Raw genomic sequence first — 24,637 nt, 5'->3', positions numbered from 1 at the left:
GGCATGGCCCTGGGATGGGTCTCTCATTCTGTTCAGAGCAAAGCCTCCAGCCTTTCAGGTACCCGTCAGGCCAGGTGCTTTCCTTCCTGGGCTGGCCCTAGTCGGGTAGTGTTACTCCTGGGTGGGCAGAGCACAGATGCATAATCTGCCTAGTTTGGCTCGCCCTGAGGTCCTTCCCTCCAGACACAGTGGCCCCACACTGCTCTCAGTCAGCCTAAGACTGGGTTTTTCCAGTGTACACAGGAGATTGTGTTTGTACTTCCAGCAGCTGTGTTTCTGTTCTGCTGAAATTTGCAAGTGTTTTCAACAGGATGTGTTGTCAAGAGATAGCTCCCATATCCCATCCTTGAGCAATTTTTAAAAAATTCTAAATGCATGCCTTTAAATGTAAACCTCACATTTTAGGTGGATTGTTTGTGGCCCATTGTTTCAGTTCACAAAGTAGTGCTGAGTCTTGACCATTTGACCTCTCTGAGCTTTCTTCTGCTGCGAGCTTTATCATTTTCAAAGCTGGGAAGCACAGCTTCTCTGTCCTCATCCAGGCAGTTTAGAAAATACTGAACAGAACTGGGAGCAGTGGTGTGGGGGGCACACTGGGAAGGGTTCCTTGTTTGGGGGGAGGGGGTGTGGAGCCCAAAGGGCCTTGTGTCATGCTCTTGAGATCTAATGCCTGCATGTCATGTGCCAGAATGTTTTGTAAAAGAGACTGAATGGAGAGAAAGGTGGTCACTTACTATTCTCCAGCTGATCTCCTGATGTGCCTATGGACGGGTTCTGGCTTTGGACATTGAGCCGGCCGAAAGCGCAGTGAGCCTCCTGAGCACTGGCTTCTGAAGACAGCGATCCCTGGCTGTTCAAGTATATCATTCACACCCGAAGACATTTGTCTGGAGCAAATGCTAACCTGGGCGGGATGCTGGGACAAGGGTTAAAAAATCAGGACCGTTCCAGACTTAACCATACATCTGGTTACCCTAGCCTTAGATGCTCTCTGCCTGCTACTCCAGCCCACCTCCCCGCCTCTTACCAATAAGGCATCATAAGGGATCGTCACCCAAGCCAGAGCCTCCCTGAGAAGCTCTTCTCTGCCCCTCTGACCTAGGCAGTGGTCATAGCATTCTGTAACTTGAAACCGACAACCTGGAGAATCACTGGGTATTTAAGAGTTGGAAGAACACCACACTCTCGAGAGGGAAGGGACAGGAAGGGACAGACATTAATAGCACCTTAATAAAAGGTCTGCAGTTTACTGGACGTTTTATCTCTGTGTAGTCCTGTAAACCTCAGAATGACGAGGTAGATGGACTCATTTTCCAAAAAAAGAAGCAGGCACAGCGGGGGATGCCAGTGCGGTCCTGTATGGAAACCTGTAAACCCATCTGGTTTCAGGGCTCCTGTTCTTAACTCTGTAAGTCCCCAGATCTCAAATTCAGATGAGAAAACAATCCAAGGAAGGTTATCTCTCCTTCAGGGTCACAGGACTGGCAGACATGTGGAGGGGAGACCAGACGGTGGGCTCCTAAGTCCTCCTCGGGTGCTCTTGTTGGCTGGAAGATGATGGAACTGGGGTGCTGGTAACCAGTCTAGTGGCTGGGTCACACAGGAAAGTGAGGCTCTCTTGGGCCTTTCATGTTGGGGCTTGGAGAACTCATGCCTGCTCATGGGAGTTGGGATCCCTGCTGTGATCCTCCTTGGTTTAATAATTGGTAGGTACGTGAGTGGATCAATGTCTTGTATCTAGAGTGCATTTATTTTGAAGAGAGAGACATTTTCTTGCCTCTAGTCTTCTGGCACCTCTTCTCTTGACTGATTTCTGAGTGACAACAGCTTCCATGTTCTCCCTATAGGTTTCTTCAGTATTTTAAAGTGTACTTTTTCTGGGCCTAAAGATTTAAGCTTGATTCAAGTGTTACAGTGCTTTCCTTTCTTATTCCCTCACTTATTTGGGGTTTCAGTTCTGTCTTTATCTTGGTTCCTCTGTCCTTTCCAACCCAAAGATCATCTTTCTTTGGAGAGAGAAGCGAGGAGGTGGGGTTATTCAGCCTTATCTTTTGGTCTTCATATTAAAACTTCCCCTTGCTCTTACTCTACTCCTGGCTTTAAAAGAGAAGAAAAAAAAAAAAAAAACCTTTTTGTTTCCTTTATAACCCAACAATTTTAAGAGTTTTGTGTTCACTTCTTAATATGAACATTTTAGTACATTGTTAGAACAAAGTCCAATAGAACTGGTCTCCTAACTAAACCAGATAAAATGGTTACATTTTAGCACCAGTGAAATCCATCTGGTTTATAAGCACTTACTAAGGACACACTGTGTGCCTTCCCTGCATGAATGATAGAGAAGCAAAAGTAATAAGATTCGCCTTGTGAACTGTTAAGAATTTAATGATTCATGGTGAACCAGGAGATAATTGTTGAATTGAGCCAAGGAACGAATTGTTTATTAGTTGTATTTCTATATCCCCCACTTTATTCCTAAGGAAGTTGGAAAGAGTATCTGTTTCCTGGATGCCAGAGATGAGAAAATATGGTAGGTGAAAAACACAGCATTCTTTAGGGAAATGTGATTTTCTTCTTTTGGCTCTAAATGTGGAGAATTTGAGATATGGATCCTTTTATAAGATGAGTTTCTGATATGAGGAACACTCACTAAGGGAATGAGGTCTTTAACATAGTTTTGTGAAAGACATGAAAATACCTTCACGGAGTGATTTCTTACACTGATGTGCAGTAAGAATAGAGGGTATGACGTTAGAGTGATTCAGGGCAACGATTCTGGCAGCGAGCAAGTGAATGAGGGGTAAGCCCTGCTCACTCACGATTGCACTGACTCATCAGCAGACCTTTGGCCCCATTTCCCCTTCATGGGCACATGATGGATGAGGTTCACATGCATAGGTCATCCCTATGGAAATGCCTAGATTTTAAATCTAGGCACCCCCCCCCATTGTTTTTGGAGTTGGAGTAATTGCTACTCACCTCAACCTGTCACTGTCCATTAACAACAGCTGCTGTGGCAAGATCTGACCAGGCTTCCCAGAGCTCCCCTGACCCTATACTGAGGCTCCATCCCCCTTTATTCCCAGTCCCTGCTGGAGAATGACCATCCTACAGGAACAAAACTTTAGTTGACAGTTTCAGGAAACAAAATCTCGGCTGACTGGCCTTCCTCCCTTTCGTGGACTACAGTGTGGCCTTACACCCAGCCTGGGTTTGCGGAGCCCGTCTGCCCTTTAAGTGTGTGGCTCTGCCCCTGGCTTCAGTCCTCTGTCTTTGATGCCCAGTGAGTTGTTCTAAAAGGCTCCCAAATCTGGTTTGAATGGTAGCCAGACTTGGGGCTAGATCTCCCAGCTGGATTTCCATACACAGTCCTCCCCCCCCCCATACTGTTGGATTGCTGCCATTTATAGGAATGATTTTCCCTATTACCAGCCATTTGAAAGGCTCTGGTATGGGGTCTGATTATAAAAGCTGATTCCCCTGCCATGGACCATTCTCTACTCTCCACTTCCAGGTTTAACAGAGCTTAGGCTTAAAAATGAGGATGGCCCTTCCAGGTTGTCCCCTTGCCCCCAGGACGTACTCTATGCTTCCTTCTACTAGATAGGCAGAATAAGTGATAGGGAGCTGGCTCATTAGTGGTTTTGTTTGGGTTCATAGTAGGGAGGCTTACTGATCCCAAGTGCCCTCTTTTATCACTGTTTCCACTGTTCTTCCCATTTCGTGGATACCCCTGTGCTAGACCTCGTCATCTCAAGAAAGGGTTGTTCTAGCTTAAAGCTGGGGTGCCTGTCGGGCGAAGGGTGGTGAGGGGAAGTGAGCCACGGGGCACTCCTTCCCTGGGGGTAGGGCTGGCTGCCAGTTTGGGCCAAACCTCACTGAGAGCATAACAGGAAACACAGTAGCTGATAAAGGTGTTGGAGTCAGGAGAGCAGGCTGAAAAGGACTTCTTCGTTCTTAAATGTTCCAAGAAAAGCAGTTCTCTTGCTTCAGAGTATATTCTAAAGTCAGATGAGTTGAGAGGTTGTTTTCTAGTATAAGTAGAAAAGGAAGTATTTTAGTGAAGACTTTTTGTTAATCAAAGCAGAATGTTGGCAGATATGGAAGCCTTTTTAGGCAGCATCCGGGACTAACAGTACTGGACTGAAACCACTTCTCAGAACTTAATGGCTCGCACTTTTTGTTTATCCTTCACTTTACATTCTCTTAAGTCAGAAATACCAGAAACTTCAAACTGGAAGCTCGCTAATCTGTTGGCTTATGAAATCCTATTTGTAGCAAACACCAGGTCTTTCAGGAGCTTTGAAAAATAGTCTCCTGGAATTATGGAAATCCACTAAAGGCACAGAACCGAGTTGTTGCAAATTGCCAGAAGCAACTTTTTAGATTTCTGAATAAACACCACTTCTGTTTAATTGATATTTGCCAACTATCAAATGTCTAGAGCTTAGGCTTCTCATCAGCTACTGTTTACAGCTCGAAGTCACCTCTGAAAGGGTCTGCTCTATCCAAATACACTGTTGGAGAGCACGCACCAGGCCGTTTAAGGAAGTCTTCTTGTGCCTGACGGTCCTTCATTAGACATCCTAAGGGGAAGTTACCGTGGTATCAGCACTATAGCTCCGTCCCTGTTTTTATTTTTCACAACAACTTTAAAGTCCAAGTGAGGAATATAGGTTAATTCTACATAAAATGGCCCCTTTATTTCCACTACTGAAAACGAAAAGCGAAGGTGATCGTTCTCAACAAGATGCCAGGTTATACAGATGAAGCAAGATGGGCTGTATATTGACGATTGTTGAATGTTGGAGATGAAAAAAAGTGCTTTATTACACAATTACTTTGATTCAATACAAAAGTTTAAAAAAGATGAGTTACCAAAAAAAAAAAAATAATAATAACTTTGTCAAAACACAGTCCAGCATTTTCCAGGTTCTGGGAAAAGATCTCACATCAGAAAGGCATCTCATTCCTCCACAGGCTGCATTGTTCAAAATGTGTCTGGAAGCAGACTTGGAACTATAAACTCCTGGTATTCTCACTTGCCTTACAGTGGCGCTTGCTTTTATGCCCCATAGATTCGTGTGACTGTGTTTCCCTCCAAGACCGTCGCTCAGTACTCAGGAGTACCGTGGTGGATTATCCTAGTGGCTATCCTCGCTGGGATCCTGATGCTGGCTCTCTTAGTATTTATACTATGGAAGGTAAGTCCTATTTGGCATTTGAGTTCTAACAACCTAATTTTTATCTCTTGCTTTTTAAAAGAGTGAATTTACACTGATAGAATCTGTGTATTCCTTTGTATTGCTTCCCTTTTCTCAACATTTCATTATGAAACTTTGCCAACATGAAGCAAACTTGAGAATTTTATGATGAACACCCGTATATTTCCTCATACCTGAAATTTAAAAGTATTTGTATATTATAAGGAGTTTCTTAAATAAATTTTGGTGTTTATCACATAACTTAGCAAGTTTGGCAAATACCAATTTAAAAAACGTTACCACTTCAGCATTTTCTTTATCTAAAATTCTGAATCAAAGCCAAATTGTTGGCTGTCACATTAATCTGAACTTGTATCCTTGTTAATTTCAACTTTTGTAAAGAAATGTTCACGGTAGCCATGGGGGCTTGTGAAAGCTGCAACTAGATTAGGAACAGAAAAGCAAGAAATTTGTAACTCCATTGCAAGGGGGTCCTCACTGCATCTCTCAAACAAGATCTGGGTTTAATAGGATATTCTTCATTAGGATTTGGTCCTGCAAGTAAAATTAGTATCTTCTCCTGGATTTCTGCCAATACACAGTCTATATTATAAAAATGTATGTATGAGATGGTTGCATACTTTTGTTGGCAAAGATTATGACCCATAGTTTGGATTATTCTAAGTGACTAATGAAGGTTCATAGTCCCTTATCGACAACTACAAATTGCAGAAAACTCTGAAAGCTGAAAGTTCATAATGACTTACTTGGCCGCAGAACTGGACAACATGTGAAGAGAAGCTATTTGTATTCTTTATCCTTTATTTAATGGTTCTGCTGTGAAACTAATAATGTTTTGGTTAGAGTAGTTTTATGCATGCAGCATATTACTTTTCTAAAATGCCAAAATTCTAGATTTCCACACCTCTCTGGTCCAGAGGATTTTGAATTAAATGATTATAAACCTCTACTAACAATCTCTAGGATTAGACCATCTTTATCCTTTCCCTTGGATCCAAGAGTATAACTGACAGATTCAGATACTGTCACTTTCAAATATTGGGGATTTTTTTTGGTATGCTATTTTTCCAAACAACTGCCTTTTACCAGTCTGAGTGAGTTTTCTGGTGTTCTCCAAATGTGTGATTTGGAGGTTGGTGACTGTTTCCTTCCTTGCATTGCAAGACTCCTCCCTGCATTGGGTACTGGCCAGTTTTACTGCTGACATCCCCTCCGGGCAGCCGGTTACTCTGGTCAGCACAGCCAGCAATAGGAGATGCTCTGAAAATTATTCTGTATCAAAAACTAAATTTGAAATTTAGTATTTGAGGATGGCTTTTGTGTGCTTTCTGGAGGAGGTCACAAGGATAGTCTTCTTCAGAGCAGGTCCTACTGGCAGTCTTTAATGAGGATGAGACATAGCTGTGGGGTGAGAATTAAAAAACACCCAAGCTCTATAATTTTAGGCAAATCATTTCATCTTCCTGGGGCACTGGTTTGCTTTCAATTTTTAGTGAGTGGACTGGACTAGATAATCTCATGGGTTGTTTGTAGCTCTAAGGTATCCAGAACTCACAAGTGAACCCTAATCAACCTCCTATGAGCCCTACACGAAGACCACTTTTATTACTTTACTGATACTCTTCTTTCTCAAAATAAATGATGCCTTTTCATGTATTAAAATCATGGAGCTTAAGGGCCATAAAGGACTCCAGTTCAGTGGCCATTAAACCGGGTTTTACACATCCACGTAGGTGCCAAGATTAAGCTAGGGTGGTGCAGCTAGGGCCAATATCCCCGCTTCAGCCAGAGTCATTCTGATGTTATGTGCTTTATTTCTTTATTTGACACAGAGAGAGAGAGAGAGAGACAGTGAGAGAGGGAATACAAGCAGGGGTCATGGGAGAGGGAAAAGCAGGCTCTTGATCCCCAGACCCCGGGATTATGACCTGGGTTGAAGGCAGACACTTAATGACTGAGCCACCCAGGCACCCCTGATGTTATCTGCTTTAAATACTAGGATATTGCAGAGGGTTTTGTTTGGAGGTAAAGAGGAAAGTCCTTCCTTCAGGCTGGTCTAGTCACCTTCATTTTGCCAACAAGGATGCTCATGCCTGTGGATGGTAAGAATGCTGCCAGGCTGGAAGCAGGACAAGGACACTTGGTTCCCTATCGACCGCATGTGTTACTGCAAGTTGGCTGGGTGTGGTCACTGTGTATTAGATGGAGGGAGTCACAAGTAGACATCAAGATAAAGGGTAAAACTATGATAACGGAGCCATTATGAAGCTGTACTAGCCAGCGGGACACATGTGGCTATTGAACACTTGGCATGTGGCTGTTGCAGGTGTTTTTGATTTAACTTTGAAATACCCACATGTAGTTCGTAGTTACCATGCCGTACAAAGCATCTAGATTTTCACTTTAAGGAGTGGCCAGACTAGGAAGCAGAGTTTTCCAGGAGGGCAGACTTATTTGACCAAGCTGATTCCAAAGGGTAGTTCTACAGCCTTACAAACAAGAAAATAGAAAAAGTCCTCCCTCGTTGAATGAAGGAAATTATAGTAAAAAGGGGAATTACATCTCTGTGATGATTGAGAGTGACCTAACCTGAGGAGCACAGGTTCCTACCATTTAGCGATTACCTGGTGTGTTAGAATTTGGGAACATAACAGCTGTCATTCTTTCATGATGGTGTATTCGAATTTATATTACGATTTACCCACAAATACAAAGTCCTCAAGTACACAGCAGTTGTTCCATGAAACTTCCTGTGAAAGGCAGAAAAATGTCGTATCTATTTTATTTGGATTTATGCTAAATCTAGATCATCTTTGTCACAGAAAAACTGCAGAAATCAATCTTTTGCCTATTTTAGAGTTCATATTCTCCTGCATGAAGAAACCACCCAAAGCTATAATCAGAAGGATATATGATTTTCCTTTTAAGATGATTTTTTTTTGTCCTCCGGATGTTGGTTACAGATGGAAAAACCAATTAGCGAATTAATGTCATCCGGTTTAAGTATCAGACCAGAGACCCATGGTAATCAGGTCGGTTTGGTGGCTGTTCACTTCTGGTTGATCCATAAGTGGGCTCTTTGTAACAAGCCATAACTAGAAAACAGATTACAATCTGAGATTTTTCTTTTGTTTCTCTGTTATACACAAAACTGTAAAACTGACTAAATACCTTGCTTCCTTATAGTGTGGTTTCTTCAAGAGAAATAAGAAAGATCATTATGATGCCACCTATCACAAGGCTGAGATCCATGCTCAGCCGTCTGATAAAGAGAGGCTTACTTCTGATGCATAGTATTGATCTACTTCTGTGGTAATTGATCAATGTTTTTTCATTGCTAGCTGTGGGACCTGCTATGGTTGTGGTGGCTAACTTTAAGAGCAACAGCTTGCTGTGTGTGTCCCATTAACAGATGTTTCCAAATGTCCACACTGGCTTGCCTTGCTTGGATTTGTTTTATTTCACTTGAAAGCTCAGTTTTGTTTGTGTTTTAGAAATGCACAAAGAATCTTTTATTGCAGGTGAGTTATTTTGTGTTGTTAAATGTCACCCACAGCAATGAAGATGATTGGACTCTATGTACACACAAAAGGAGGCATTAGACCTCCCTAGGAGCCCAGTTTGCCATGTGTTGTAAACCCAGTATATAGCATCCCACTTGGAATTTCAAAGGTGAATAAGAAATCACTGCAGATTTCTTGTCCACTTTGGGATTTTCCACAGATAGAAGCTTGTGTTGACTGCCTAATTAACCTGTTGCATGTTGGAAACATTGTGTTTCTCTTGAGAAGGCTTCCTTACTGTCCTTTCTGATCTTGCTATAAAGTGATGGGGGAAGGCTTGGAATGCTTTTGTTGCTCAGAAATTGTTTTATGCTCGCTAAGCATGCGACTTCCTTTTCCTGCATATCTACTACGGGTCAAAGACCACTACAACAAACTATGAATGTGTTGACCTGGTGGACACGATGGCCAATTTCAGAAGATCGCTCTTTACCAAGTGACCTTCATTATACAAAATTCTAATATAAAAATGCTCTGGACAGTTACGGTTTCAATATGTTGTAATGGAGTTTGACCTTGTTTCATGTTCCTAGAGATCTTATTCAACTTTGGGTCTTGATTGATTTTAAGTTCGTGTTTTGCTTCCCTTGTTTGTAAATCCATGGAAACAGGAATTGGTGGTAATTCCTTTTTCCATTTATGTGGGCACGAGGGGATGGAATTCTTCCTATAATCCCTTTCCATGACACTGTCACAATGAATCCCAGCCTTTCCATTTCAGTTCTACATACCACCCTTGACTTCCTCCTCTTTTAAAATGAAGCAAGAGCCACATTTTGTAACAGGTATTTTGGCTTTTTGCACAAAATAATAAAGGAGTCCAATGTGGAAATGGCCTTACGACAAAACTTCTCGGTCCATTTTTCCCAATGATTTAGTGATGACTGAATCTAATTTTACTTTGCCCCATGACATTTTTATAACCTCATTCGAAATAAATGTTCTGTTCCTATTACATGATACACATTAACCATTCCAAATATCTTCCTCATCCTCCTCCTAGCTGCATTTAAATCGAAGCACATCTTTTCCATGAAACATATTTTATTCATTTAAAAATTTCAATTTGATTAAAAATTTTCCTGATATGTTCTCCATAAAAATCTACTTTGGATCAGATTGAATATTTTTTAAAAAATGAATAAAATATATATTCATAAATAATTTAAGTGTAAATGTCTTCTGCAAAAAAAAAAATTAGGGGTGCTCTGAAATTTAATGGCATACTTTCCTCAAGTTCTTTGCAGTACCTGATTGATTTTATTATAGGACACGGTTACTACATGATTTAATGAAACGGCTTAAATTTGGAAGCACAACAGGAAATCCACACAGTGTAAATTATCTTACAGCTCATGAGAGATGTGTACTTAGCCTCGGAGGAGAGAAAGTTCTTAAAATGACTCATTTGAACACTGGCATAGTCGAATAGTAATCTGTAAAAATATGGGTGATTTGATTTCATTTTGTTAGTGAGACAAGGACACAAAATATTCTTTAGTTCGTGGCCTTTAAAAAGATTGTTCTTTAACATCTAATCCAAAATTGAGATCTTTTAAACAGAGTATTGTGATTATAAAAAATGGAAGCACTGTTCCAGAGCTCTGAAATTGTTAGTAAAGAGGCAGCTTACTACATTGTTATAAAATGTAAAGACAAGATGGAAAAAACGGACTTTCCTTCTAGTTTTACAGCTGTCTTCTCTTCCGCTTATCCCCAATGGCTGTTGTCTTTTCAACCTGCTCGTTCCTTCTTAAAAGAAACCATGTCTTTTTTCCCTTCGTCCAGAGGTAGGCGTAGCTGAACAGGAAGCTTAGACATTCCCATTTTGTGCACTTGCTTTTCCTGCAATCCTTAATTTGTTTCTGCTTCTCTCTCCCTTTGATCAGTGCGGATTCTTTAAACGCTCCAGGTACGACGATAGCGTTCCCCGATACCATGCTGTGAGGATCCGGAAGGAAGAGCGGGAGATCAAAGATGAAAAATACATTGATAACCTTGAAAAAAAACAGTGGATCACAAGGTGGAATGAAAATGAAAGCTACTCCTAAGAGGGGCCAAAAAAAAGCTTCCCAGTACCCAAACTGCTCTTCCCCGCCCAACTCCGACATCTAAGTGGACTTGCGAGCCTGCTCGATCCCTGAATATTAATTTCAGACAGACTACGCCCAGTACGAACTTGGACAGTTTTCACTGTGGACGCTGACGTGTAGCCTGGGGCTCTCTGGTCTGGCACAGCCGAATTTAAGACTGTTGGAATGGAGTTTTCTTTAACTGCCTTAATTTAACTTTCCGGGTTGCCTTTGTTTTTGGTGTGGCTGACTTGCCTGGGCCCCAGTAGGGCCTCCCCCGCGGTGCTCCCGCCCTGTCCTCCCCCTAGCATAGCTGAAGACGGCACCAGTCACGGTCACTGTGCTGATAGGCCGGCTGCGGTGGTTGGCACTGCCTCTGCACACCTCCCTCCCCTAGGACCGGAGAGCCGCAAGGGAGCAGTGGCAGCACCAGACTGTGCCCTCGGGTAGCTGTGTTTCACTTCAGAGTGCTACCTTCAGTGCAATGTGCAATAGGTGGCGTTGCCATCCTGCCATCTGTCCCCATTTCCTAGACGTGTGAACACTTCTCCCACCAGGTAACATACAGCTTTCACCCTTCCTGCTCACACACACAGGTGCAACAGACTTGAATGCTACCTTAGACTTACTTGTATATGCTATTTATTTTTTCTTTTTCTTTTTCTTTTTTTTTTTTTTACGACCGTTTTGTCATTGACAGGCCAAAGATTCTCCACTTTACCCTTGGATTGAACAATCAGAATTAGAACATGGGAGGTCATGGGTTTGAATTTCGTGCAAAAAAAAAAAAAAAAATCCTTTGTAAGTTATTACATCTCCCTTCCTGACAGCCCTCACCCCCCTCTTCCAGACCCAAACTGTTTCAGAAAGAGGAGTTAACCGTAAGATGCTCAATTCTTACCGGACAACGCATATTGTTGAGTTTAGAGCCCTGTGTGAGGTCTTCTGCACCCTTTGTGCTGTAACTTTCAGGAACTCTTGGAAATAATGGGTTGATTTGCTGGACTCGGGTGCGGTGTAAGCCCTGCCGCCCACACTGTACTGTCAGGACTTGAAAGAGAGGGTCGGTGCCTATGGTGGGTCCAGACGGATCCAGTGCGAGACTACTGAGTATCTGATCCCGGAAGTCAGAACATCACGGCTTTTATGTTTTTAAATGTTGGAACCATTTAATCGGTGAGTCAGTGTTCTGGTTTTTGTCTCCTCCCCTATCTGTAGCCCCCCACATTACTTTGGGACTACGCTAACTACAGTTTTCAATGGTTTTAATTGTAAAAATGAACTGGCAGAAGAGGAAAGCATTTCTATACATTCAAGAGACAATGAACAAGATAGGAAATCCAAATTTTTAAAAATTACTGTACTTCAAAATGTTAAGTTAGATGGGGAATAATAGCAAACAGGTGCTAATTTGTTGGAACAAATTGTTGCTTCAGAGTTTTTTTTCTTTACAGAAATTGTATGCTCTGAAGATACTAAGGACATTATTCTCATTGTACTTTGGAACTTTCATTCACAAAGATGGTTTTACAAATGATACTTTGTTTACAAAAGTTTCTCTAAAACAGGTCATACCAGTGTTTGAAATCTAGGTTTCTTGCTTAGGTAGGTACCTTGTAACCAAATGCACTGGCTTTATAGGTTGCCATGGAGCTGGTATTTTGAAAGTGTCTGTAGATCTTTGTTAGAAAGCAAAGAATGTCCTATAAGGGAAGAGGTGGAAGGCTGGTCCAACAAGGAACATCATGGTGTTTATTGTTAAAAATGTCATCTCAAGTCAAGTCACTGGGTCTGTTTGCATTTGATACATTTTAATCCTAAGTAGCACTGTAAAATTATGATTAGAAAATACCTGTGGATATTTGTATAAAAGTGTGAAATAAATTTTTTTATGAAAGTGTTCATTGCTTATTAACACAGCATTATATATGTGAAACTCTAAAATTATAAATAACCTAATTGTTTTTTTATTTAATGAAGGCTAACTCAAGTTTTTGAGATTTTATTTTGTTTGATTGAAGGTTTTCTTTTTTTTCCTTTGGGCTCTACTGTTCTTTTTTTTTTTTTTTTTTTTTTTTTTTGACATCAACTGATCTGAAAGATGGCCTTATTTGAGATCCCTACAAATTGGGAGATGTCGTTTAGCAATGATACCATGGCACGAAGAGTAAGAGTTCTTGTGGCAAAGTTGCTCTCTTCTGAGAAGATATTTTGGACGTGAGAGCAGTTTGGCTGTGGCACTACTGATCACCAAGGACTGATGTGGTAGAACTGATGGGCCTGAAAATATTTTCTTCACCAAAGTTTTCTGTTTAGATTTATAAGCAATTTTATGAACCTTCTTTAGCTAGATTATCACAATCTAAATGAAACTAAGGCATGGAGATAGAGCTCAGATATTAAAGCAAATAGCATGCCCTGTCCCGAATAAATTTCCAATGTAAAATGTATCATCTGTCCAGTAAATTAAGTAATAGTTTTCTATTAAGTATTATATAGTGAATCTTGGTTCTTTGAAGATCAGACAGGTTTTACCACCCAAAGAAATGTGATGGGTACTTTCTAATGACAGATCAGTGTGAACCTTTATTCAGAGTCCCCTGGACCTACCCATATTAATGACTACAATCTGTAATCATTGTTCCAAGTGCCCGTGGCTGTACTTGGACTATGGTGTAGGTTTCCTGCACTGGACATCATGGCAATACTTGATAGGATTATATCCCTTCCTCTCCCTCTTAAAAATTTCTACAGGAATGCCTAGGAATGACAGTAGAAGATAAATAGGAATATCCTTGGATCCATTTACAAACACTGACATTTTGTTGCTGGTTGCACAGTCTCACACGGGGTCATGCCTTTGGGGCTGGGACTGTTCTGGAATGTGGGGCAGATATAAGTGGTAATGCTTTAAATTGTCCACATCAGGGAAGTAAGGGTAAGATCAAGCCTTCTATCCTACATGACAACATGGTAATGAGAACTGACCCCTGGCATACTACCTCATGAGAGGACAATGTGGGAAGACAGATTGGGGTTAATAGACTGTTCTGTTTTAAAGAAGAAAAGAGTGAAATGCTCTAGGTGCCTGGGTTCCAGATAAGTACAACCTTAAGGCTGAGAAAACAAAGTAATGAGAGTTGTGATCAGGAGGCATAGCATGAAGTAAATGGCTGAAGGCAGTTCCTTAAGACCAGAGGGTAGGGTCTAATCGTGGGTCAACCACTGAGGAAAAAGCAAGTTCAAAGAGATGAAGAAAATGAACGTAAGGATCTCAAAACAGGAACTACCACAAAAAAGCCAGTAGGTCTCTGTTCTTCCACTAGTTCCTGTTTACGAGCACAGGGCAAGTGAGTGTTTTTTCTCCTGTACCTTTAGAAAACAGGTTTTGCAGACTCTGAAAGGCATCTGGCCCAGCTGTTAGAATGGGGAAAGTGCTGAAGACCAGTGGCTGAGGCCAGGTCTACAGAGACGTTAACCAACAGACCCCAAGAAATCTAGAAGAAAAGTTGTAGAGGGATTCATGGTTAAACCCTCTAAGTGAATTAGAAGACAGAAATCAGGAAAAAACTGGTCTAGCACAGTGCAAGGGTAGACCACGTGCCACACAACACATAACCAACCAGGGAATGGTTAATGAGGACACCGGAGTGAAGAAGTTAAGTGCAATTCCTATAGAGTCAGCAGAGCTTAAGGGCCTCAGTCATTCTTCGCCCTCTCCCCCAAGCCATCTCTCAGACTGTTCCAGGGAAACAAGCAGTGACAGACCCACGTTAGTAGAGGTCAGGTAAAATTTTACTATTTATACTTCTAGAACATTCACAGTCTCAAACTACAGGGAGAGCATGTACTTCTTTCATTATCCAGAGCTTAGTGCATAAGGAAATAACCAGTAGATAGGTGTAAGTGTTAAGATCCTGTCATTGTGGGGCGCCTGGGTGGCTCAGTGGGTTAAGCCTCTGCCTTTGACTCAGGTCATGATCCCAGGCTCCTGGGATTGAGCCCGACATCAGGCTCCCTGCAGGGAGCCTGCTTCCCCTCTCTGCCTGCCTCACTGCCTGCCTCTCTGCCTAATTGTGATCTATCAAATAAACAAAACCTAAAAAAAAAAAAAAAGATCCTGTCATTGTAAGGTGTGCCTTTGTGGCTCAGTCACTTGAGCATCTGATGCTTGTTTTTGGCTCTGGTCATGATCTCACGGTCATGAATCCAGACCCGTGTCGGGCTTCATTCTCTCTCCCTCTACCCCTCCCCTCATATGTGCTTTTTCTCTCTCAAATCTTAAAATCCTGTCATTGTGAAAGAGACAAGTGTATTTTAATAACTGTTAGATGAATGGAAAAAGAAGATATGGTATACATGATCTATGGAATATTATGCAGCCATAAAAAGAGATCTTGCCATTTGTGACAACATGGATGGAACTAGAGGGTATAATGCTAAGTGACATAAGTCAGAGAAAGACAAATGCCATGTGATTTCACTTAGATGCAGAATATAAAAAAGCAAACAAAGGAGAAACGGACACATAAACAGAGAACAAACTGGTGGTTGCCAGAGGGGAGAAGGGTATAGAGAGGAAACAAGAAAATCATAAAGGAGAGTGGGAGGTACAAGCTTTCAGTTTTGGAACGTGTAAGTCACAGGGATGAAAAAGCATAGTGAATATAGTTAATAATGTAACAGCATTTTATGGTAAATGGCAGCTACACTTGGGTTGAATATGACAATGTATGGAATTGTCTAATTACTGTGTTGTACACCTGTAACTAATGTAACACTGTGTGTTAACTGCACCTCAATAAAAAACAAGGGGCACCCATCTGGCTCAGTTAAGTGTCCAGTTCTTGGTTTTGACTCAGGTCATGATCTCAGGGTAGTGAGATCGAGCGCTGTGTCAGTCTCTGCACTAGGTGTGAAGCCTGCTTAAGGTTCTCTCTCCCTCTGCCCCTCATCATTTCTAACAACAACAACAACAACCCCCAATTCTCTATTACTAAAGTCCTTCCCTCCCCAACATCTTTTATGTGGCCTGTAAGAATGAGAGAAGATCTGGGCACCTGGGTGGCTCAGTGGGTTAAGCTGCTGCCTTCGGCTCGGGTCATGATCTCAGGATCCTGGGATCAAGTCCCGAGTCGGGCTCTCTGCTCAGCGGGGAGCCTGCTTCCTCCTCTCTCTCTCTCTGCCTGCCTTTCTGCCTACTTGTGATCTATGTCAAATAAATAAATAAAATCTTGAAAAAAAATTGAGGGTACACCTCATTCTTAACGAATGAGAGAAGGTCTTAAACAGAAGTGCTATTTTCTTTTGACGTAGTCATTTTTTGGTATGAGTGTGCAATAGTTTGAGTTTCCTCATTATGTGAAGCTATTTATAATTCATTCACTTATTTCCATATTCATTAGTTGTAGAGAAGTCTTACAGTACCCATTACAGGCCAAGGTTTGTGTCTGGGGATGAAGATACAGAAGTAACACAGACATGGTTCTTGCTCTTAGGGAACTTATGTGATAACTAATATTTGATTTTAAAAAATGGATGGACATCACAATAGCTAATTTATTTGTACTTTTAAATATAAAATGCACTGCCATTTGTCTATGCAGTGATATTACTTCCTGTTTTACACAGAAGGGGCCAAAAATCATAATCACAATTTGCGAAAAAGTTGCTTCCGAAGAGTAAAATAACATAATGGCTGCTTTCAGTAGGAATTAATTTGTGTTTTTTTCCTTTCTTTTAACTTAGTGTGTAATAAAATACTGGAATACTTAGAAGACTCTAAGAAAAAATTTTAAACAAAACAGATGGAAATGAATCCACTTTAAGTAGCAGAATTTAAAATCTGGCATTATAATAAAAAAGGTTAACATATAAGGTCAGTACCTGATGCTATGAGAGTGGAACTTGCCTCCAGAACCAACCCCAACCCCAGAAAATCCAGAACAGACACTCCACCTGGGCTGCACATTTGAATTTCTAAGGAACATTTAAGAAAAAAACCCAATACCTAGACTACACACCAGACTGACTATCAGAATCTCAGGGTAGGATCCAGGCATCAGCACCACTGAAGGATCCCAGAGGACCTGAAGTGTAGCTGAGTTAGACACTTGTTTAGGAAGTCATTGGATGGCCTGAATATTTATGGAAAGGGCTCTGCCCTGCATGTGGAAATGCCTCATTTTGTTTCCACTGGTGATTCCAGTGCACCAGTAAGAGAAGCTAGAGGCATCTTTGCGGTAAAGAGAGAGGGCAAGTTGTTAGCGTCTCACCTCTTAGAGTATAACCTGGTGAGTGACTGGCATGTTTGTGCCCCAGTTTCCTCCTCTGTAAAACAGGATCAATAATAGGAATCTCCTAGGTTTTTGTAAGGAGTAAAGGAGACTATTTGGAAGTGCTCCGTAATTATAATTACGCTTGTTTATATAAAATCCTAAGACGTTAAGGTAGGAAGGAAGCATAGAAATTTAGTTCTACTTCCTCATTTCACAGATGGGGAGACACAGTTCCTTTTAATTCTCACTGACTTTCTGTTTCACACTTCAATGCCTGTCATACCCCATGACTTACCAGTGGGTGTTCCAGCCCCTGCCTGCAAGCTTACGTACCTTTAACGGACTATAAAATACTGTGAACCAAACTCTTGAATCTGAACTCCTTATCAACATAGGTCACTTTGTACAAGAGTGACCTGATTTCTGATAACCTGGGTCTTGGCTCCTTAATACAATGATGAATGTAGGTCGGGGCATGTGCACAAAGTCAGTGTGTAGGCGTCTTGAAACTGTATTCATTCTGGTTGTTGTTGTTGCTGTTCTTCCTGACACAGAAGAATGTAAAAGGAGCAGATTCTTTTTGAAAATGCTTTCTCAGTTCTTTATGCACACCATCAATTCTTTGTTTCCTTTAGTGGGAAGATGCCCTACAGTTTTGTTGCTTATTACCTTTATTGCTATGCAGAAGAGGAAATGCTCACAGAACCCAGTTTGTGCTTGGGTTACATCATGAAGATGAAAAATTAGAGCTTATGATTGGAAGAACAGCTTGAAAACTCCCATTCCTCCCTTCCACCTGTCACAATGCATTGACTGGAAGACCCATTAAAGGCAAAAAACAAAAAAGGGCACCTTTCCCTGGGAAGACAGGTTTTATCTGACTACAAGGTGTCATCAAATGACACAAAGTACTCAAGTTCCAGGACACCTGCCTAATGGAGAAAGTGCCCTTGATTAGGAAGTCGCCATCAGCAGTGGTGAAGAGTAGGCTGCTCCCACGGTGACATGTCGAGAATGACCTGGGGGTCTCGTGAAGACACAGGGTCTGATGCAGGCAGTCTGCAGCAGAGCCTAAGAGTCAACATTTCCAACAAGCTCCAGGTGCCGCAAAGCTGTGGGTCCATGGCTTATACTGTGGGGAGCAAGAGGCTCTGGGGTCCATCTCTGTCCAAGTCACGTCTCTACCACTTCCTACTTGTCTGACCTTGGACAAAGAGGCTAACCCCTGACTTCCAGGAAAGATGGCAGAGAAGGAGGACCCTAGCTTCATCTTGTCCCACAGACACAACTAGCTACCAATCCACATCAGTGTGAGCAACCAAGAAAACAACCCAAAGAGTGGCAGAACAGACTCCACTGGTAAATGTAGAGAATAGGCCACACTGAAGAGGGCAGGAAGGGTAGACACAATGTTGGCTGGGGCCGGGGCAGTGGGTGGGGGGGTGGGCAGCACTAACCGGACTTGCACTATGGTTTGCTGGAGAGAGGGAACCATGGGCATGGGAAAGGGAGGCAAATGGACTACCACACCAGAGAAGCTGCACGGGGAAGACAATCCCTATAACATTTGGCTTTGAAAGTGAAAGGGGTCGAATTTAATGAGTTCTTAAAATCAGCAGGACTTAAAGCCTGGAATTTTAAAAAATCAGTGGTCTCCATTCTGGAAGATCCAGAGGGTGATAGGGACATGACAAAAAGTCTGTGGAGAAACAGAAAGAGGAACTGAAAAATGCCTGAGATATAAGGGAGAGCTATTTACTAATCTCACAGGACGTGTCAGAAGGGCAGGTTTGCTGAGGAACTTCTCTAGTAACAAAGGAGCTGGAAGACACCACCCGAGGCCCCAGCATTAAGTTATGGCCCTCTGCGGGCAATGGTGCGGCACCAACATTCACTACTTTACTTGTTTACACCAAGCCCTGTGTTTGGGGGGTCCTGAGTCCTGGTGGTAGTGGTGGTGGGCCGAGCAGAAGCTCAAGGCACGGCTTATTAAAATTATGTGTCCTGCCCAGGTGTGCTCTGCGGATCTTCCCAGGCCAGCCCTGGTCCTGGCTTAGCGGGTCTCCTTTTGTAAGCTAACTGGTGCAAACTTTGTTAAAATTGCATGTCCCATCCCAGCTGGGGACAAAACACTGGCCACAACAAGCAAAGAGAGCCTCTGCAGACACCTGAACTGAAGGGAAAAGCACCCAGAACACAACAGCCGGGCACATGCAGTACACACAGGAGTTTTGGTACACGGGGCACACTGCACTGAAGGCACTACAGGACTTCTTCAGGCCATTACTTTCAAGCGGAGATGTAGCTAACTTTCCCAACACCACAGTGAGACAAAATGAGGAGACAGAGGAATATGTCCCAAAGAATAGGACCAAAGCACCAGAGACCTAAGCAACACAGATGTAAGTAATAAGCGTGATCGAGAATTTAAAGTAATGAGTGTAAAGATACCCACCGGACTTGAGAAAAGAGTGAAGGGCATCAGTAAGACCCCTAATACAGAGATAAAAAGAACCAATCAGAGATGAGGAATAAAATAAATTTAAAAATACACTTGACATAATAAATACAGTAGAGAAAGTAGAGGAATGAATTAATAATCTGGAAGACAGAGTAATGGAAAGTAATAAAGATAAGCAGGTGAGAGAGAAAAAATTTGTAAAATAAGAATGTACTTCAGGAACTTACTAATTCCATCAAGTATAATAACATTCACATTATAGGGACCCAGAAGGAGAAAGAGAAGAGGGGACAGAAAATTTATTTGACGAAATAACAGGCCCAAACTTCTCCAATCTGGGGAAGGAAACAGATATCCAGATCCAGGTGGCACAAAGATGCCTCAACAGAATCAACCTAAGGAGGTCCACACCAAGACACGTAGTAGTTAAAATGGCAAACAGTAGTGATAAAGAGAGGATTTTAAAAACAGCAAGAGAAAAGATAATTAAACACAAGGGAAACTTCAAAAGGCTATCAGCAGATTTGTTAGCCAAGGCTTTGCAGGCCAGAAGGAAGTGGCAAGATACAAAATGTTGAAATTAAATAAAAATCTATAGCTAAGAATCCTCTATCCAGCAAGGATACCATTCAGAACAGAAGGAGAGATAAAGAGCTTCTCAGACAAACAAAAGCTAAAAAGAGTTCATGAGCAATAAACCAGCCTTAGAAGAAGTATTAAAGGGGACTCTGAGTGAAAAGGAAAGACTGTAAGTAACAGTAAGAAAAATAGGAAAACAAGATGTGGTACACACACTCACACACATACATAGAATATTACTCAGCCATAAAAAAGAAGGAAATCTTGCCATTTACAATGATGTGGATGGAGCTAGAGAGTATTATGCTAAGTCAGTCAGAGAAAGACAAATACCATATGATTTCACGCATATGTGGAATTTAAGAATCAAAACAGATGAACATGGTGGGGTGGGGAGAGTCAAACCAGAAAACAGATTCTTAACTGTAGAGAACAAACCTAGTGTTACTGGAGAAGAGGGGGGCAGGGGTTTGGGTTAAATGGGTGTTGGGTATTGAGGAGGGCACTCATTGTGCTGGGTACCGGGTGTTGTATGTAGTGATGAGTCACTAAATTCTATACCTGAAACTAATATTACACTACATGTCAACTGACTGGAATTTAAATAAAGATTTTAAATAAAAATGAAAAGAAAAGAAAAAAAGGGAAACACAAAAGCAGCAAAAATAATCATATCTGTAAAATTAGGTCAACAGATTCACAGAATAAAAGGATGTAAGGTATGACACTACATACCTAAAACCATGGGGGAGGGGAGAGCAGGATGGGTTCAAACTTAAGTGCCCATCAATTTCATATAAATTACTACATGCACGAGATGTTATATTCAAACTTAATGGTAACCACAAACCCCAAACCACTACTACATATTCAAAAAACAAAGAGAAAGGAATCCAGATTTATCACTAAAGCAAGCTAGCAAACTGTGAAAGAGCAAAAGGTCACAGAAGAACTACAAAAACAACCACAAAACAGTCACAAAATGGTAATAAATATATATCTATCAATACTTACTTTGAATGTAAATGGAATAAACACTCCAATCAAAAAACATGGGGTGACAAAATGGGTAAAAAAAAAAAAAACAAATACTCATTTATAAGCTGCCTGCAAGAGACTCATTTCAGCCTTAAAGAGACATGCAAATCGAAAGTGAGAGAATGGAGAAACATTTATCATGCAAATGTATGTCAAAAGAAAGCTGGGCTAGTCATACTTATATTAGACAAAATAGACTAAAACAAAGACTGTAACAAGAGACCAAGGAGGACACTATATAATTATAAAGGGGACAATCCAAGAAGAAGATATAACAGTTACAAGTATTTATGTACCCAAAATGGGAACAACCAAACACATGAAGCAGTTAATAACACACACAAAGGAACTAATTGAGAGTAATACAATAATAACAGGGGACTTTAAAACCCCACTTACATCAATGGACAGATCATCCAAACAGAAAATCAACAAGGAAATAGTGAATCTGAATGACACACTGGACCAGAGGGATTTAACAGATAATATACAGAACATACTATCCTAAGACAGCAGAATACACATTCTTTTCAAGTACACACAGAACATTCTCCAGGACAGATCACATATTAGGCCACAAAACAACTCTCAACACATTCAAAAAGATCGAGGACATACTATGCATCTTTTCTGACCACAATGCTATGAAACTACAAATCAGCCGCAAGAGAAAATCTGAAAATAGCACAAATACATGGAGGTTAAATAACACACTACTACACAATGAATGAATCAACCAGAAATAAAAGAAGAAATAAAAAATTACATGTAGAGAAATGACAATGAAAATACAATGGTCCAAAATCTTTGGGATGCAGCAAAAGCAGTTCTAAGAAGGACATTTATAGCAATAGAGCCCTACCTCAGGAAGCAAAAAAAAAAAATCTCCAATAAACAACCTAACCTTATACATAAAGGAGCTAAAAAAAGGAAGACCAAACAAATCCCAAAGCTAGCAGAAGGAAGGAAACAATAAATATTAGAGCAGAAGTAAGTGAAATAGAAGCTTAAAAAAAAAACAAAAAACAACCAGCCAACAGAACAGATCAAGGGAACCAGGAGCTGGTTCTTTAAAAACACCAACAAAATTGATAAACCTCTAGCGAGACTCACCAAAAGAGAGAGAGAGAGAGAGGGGACTCAAACAAAATCACAAATGGAAGAGTAGAAGTAACAACTGACAGCACAGAAATATAAAGGATTATAAGAGAATTATGACAAGACTATATGCCAACAAACTGGACAACCTGGAAGAAATGGATAAATTCCTAGAAACATATAACCCACCAAAACTGAAGCAGGTAAAATAGAAAATTTGAACAGATTGATGACCAGCAATGAAACTGAATCAATAATCAAAAACTTCCGCCCCACCAAAAAAAAGTCCAGGACTAGATGGCTTCACAAACAAATTCTACCAACATTTAAAGAAGAGCTAATACCTACTCTTTTCAAATTATTTCAAGTACTACAAGACAAAAGGAAACTTTCAAATTCATTCTATGAAGCCAGCATTACTTAAAATCAAACAAAAACAGCAAAAACAGGAGAACTATGGACAAATATCTCTAAACATAGGTGCAAAAATCCTCAACAAAATATTAGCAAACTGAATCCAATAATACATTTAAACAAATCATTCGCCAGGATCAAGTGGGATTTACTCCCAGGATGCAAGGGCTGTGCAATATTTTGTAAATCAATCAATGTGATACATCACATCAATAAGGGAAAGGGTAAAAACCATATGATTATTTTGGGGTGCCTAGGTGGCTTAGTGGGTTAAAGCCTCTGCCTTCAGCTCAGGTCATGATCCCAGGGTCCTGGGAATCCAGCCCCACATCACACACTCTGCTCAGTAGGGAGCCTGCTTCCTCCTCTCTCTCTCTGCCTACTTGTGATCTCTGTCAAATAAATAAAATCTTAAAAAAACAAAACAAAACCATATGATCATTTCAATAGATGCAGAAAAATTATTTGACAAAGTATTAGATCCATTCATGATAAAAACTGCCAAAAAAGGAGATTTAGAGGGAACATACCTCAACAGAATAAAGGTCTTATATGAAAAACCCACAGCGAACATCAAACTCATGGGAAAAATCTGAGAGCTTTTCCTCTAAGGTCTGGAAGAAGCCAAGGATGTCCACTCTCACCATTTTTATTCAACATAACACCAGAAGTTCTAGCAGCAATCAGACAACAAAAAGAAATAAAAGGCTCCAAATTGGTAAGGAATAAGTAAAACTTTCACTATTTGCAGATGACATAAGACCACAGAAAACCCCAAAGACTCCACTAAAAAACTAGAACTGATTAATGAATTCAGTAAAGTCACAGGATACAAAATCAATGTACAGAACTCCATTGCATTTCTACACATTAATAATGAAGCAGCAGAAAGATAAATTAAGAAAACAATCCCATCTACAACTGAAACTAAAATAATAAAATACCTAGGGATAAACCAAAATAGAGAGGAGAGAGACCTGTCCTCTGTAAACTACAAAGCATTGATAAAAGAAATAGAAGATGACACAAAGAAATGGAAAGACATTCTGTGTTCATGGAATTGAAGAACAAATATCGTTAGAGTGTCTATACTATCCAAAGCAATCTGCAGATTTAATGCAATCCCTATCAGAATACCAACGGCATTTTTCACAGAGCCAGAACAAACAATCCTAAACTTTGTATGGACCCACAAGAGACTGAGAAGAGCCAAAGCCACTCTGAAAAAGAACAAAACTGGAGGTATCCCAACTCCAGATTTCAAGATATACTGCAAAGATATAGTAATAAAAACAGTACGGTATTGGCATAAAAATAGACACATAGACCGATGAAACGGAATAGAGAGCCCAGAAATAAACACATGATTATAGGGCCAATTAATCTTTGACAAAAGAGGCAAGAATACACAACAGGAGAGTCTCTGCAACAAATGGCATTGGGAAAACTGGACAGCTACATGTGGAAGAATGGACTGGACCACTTCCTTACAACATACACAAAAGTAAACTCAAAATGGATTAGGGACTTATATGTGAGATCTGAAACCATAAAACTCCTAGAAGAAAGGGCAGTAACTTCTCTGACATTGACCATAGCAATATCTCCTGAGGCAAGGGAAACATAAGCCAAAGTAAACTGTCAGGACTACATCAAAATAAAAAGCTTCTGTACAACAAAGGAAACCATCAACCAAACTAAAAGACAACCTACTGAATGGCAGAAGGTATCTGCAAATGACATATCTGATAAAGGGTTAATATCCAAAATATGTAAAGAACTTATACAACTCAGGACACGTAGGTGGTTGAGTTGGGTGTCCGACTCTTGATTTCAGCTTGAATTATGATCTTGGTGTCATGGGATTGAGCTCTATATTGGGCTCCAGATTGAATGTGGGGCCTGCTTA

General features: G+C 40.8%; 1 protein-coding gene and 2 long non-coding RNA genes across 5 annotated transcripts in view; 2 read left to right on the top strand and 1 right to left on the bottom strand.

Moving 5' to 3' along the window:
* The window catches only part of ITGA6 (integrin subunit alpha 6), a 78,287-nt gene extending 65,525 nt beyond the window's left edge, over positions 1 to 12,762 (top strand). For 2 of the 3 annotated variants that reach the window (XM_082689155.1, XM_082689153.1), the window contains exons 24-25: positions 5,079 to 5,204; positions 10,678 to 12,762. In XM_082689155.1, the coding sequence (XP_082545281.1) occupies positions 5,079 to 5,204; positions 10,678 to 10,839 (288 nt within the window). In that variant the 3' untranslated portion in view covers positions 10,840 to 12,762. Of the gene's footprint in view, positions 1 to 5,078; positions 5,205 to 8,411; positions 8,538 to 10,677 lie in introns of all 3 variants that reach the window. The other variant, XM_082689154.1, reaches the window with a different exon arrangement.
* Positions 1 to 24,637, bottom strand: part of LOC309843619 — a 90,472-nt gene that overhangs the window by 3,848 nt on the left and 61,987 nt on the right. The window contains exon 4 of the long non-coding RNA XR_014300252.1: positions 735 to 16,069. This is a non-coding gene — a long non-coding RNA (uncharacterized lncRNA). The remainder of the gene's footprint in view (positions 1 to 734; positions 16,070 to 24,637) is intronic.
* On the top strand, positions 16,087 to 24,393 carry LOC309843621. The gene is made up of 2 exons (XR_014300253.1): positions 16,087 to 19,570; positions 21,444 to 24,393. It is a non-coding gene; the product is annotated as an uncharacterized lncRNA (long non-coding RNA).

This window comes from Mustela nivalis, assembly GCF_964662115.1.
Source record: "Mustela nivalis genome assembly, chromosome: 11".
Lineage (NCBI taxonomy): Eukaryota > Metazoa > Chordata > Mammalia > Carnivora > Mustelidae > Mustela > Mustela nivalis.
Note: the sequence above shows the minus strand (reverse complement) of the source record. Positions and strands in the feature narration are given on the sequence as shown.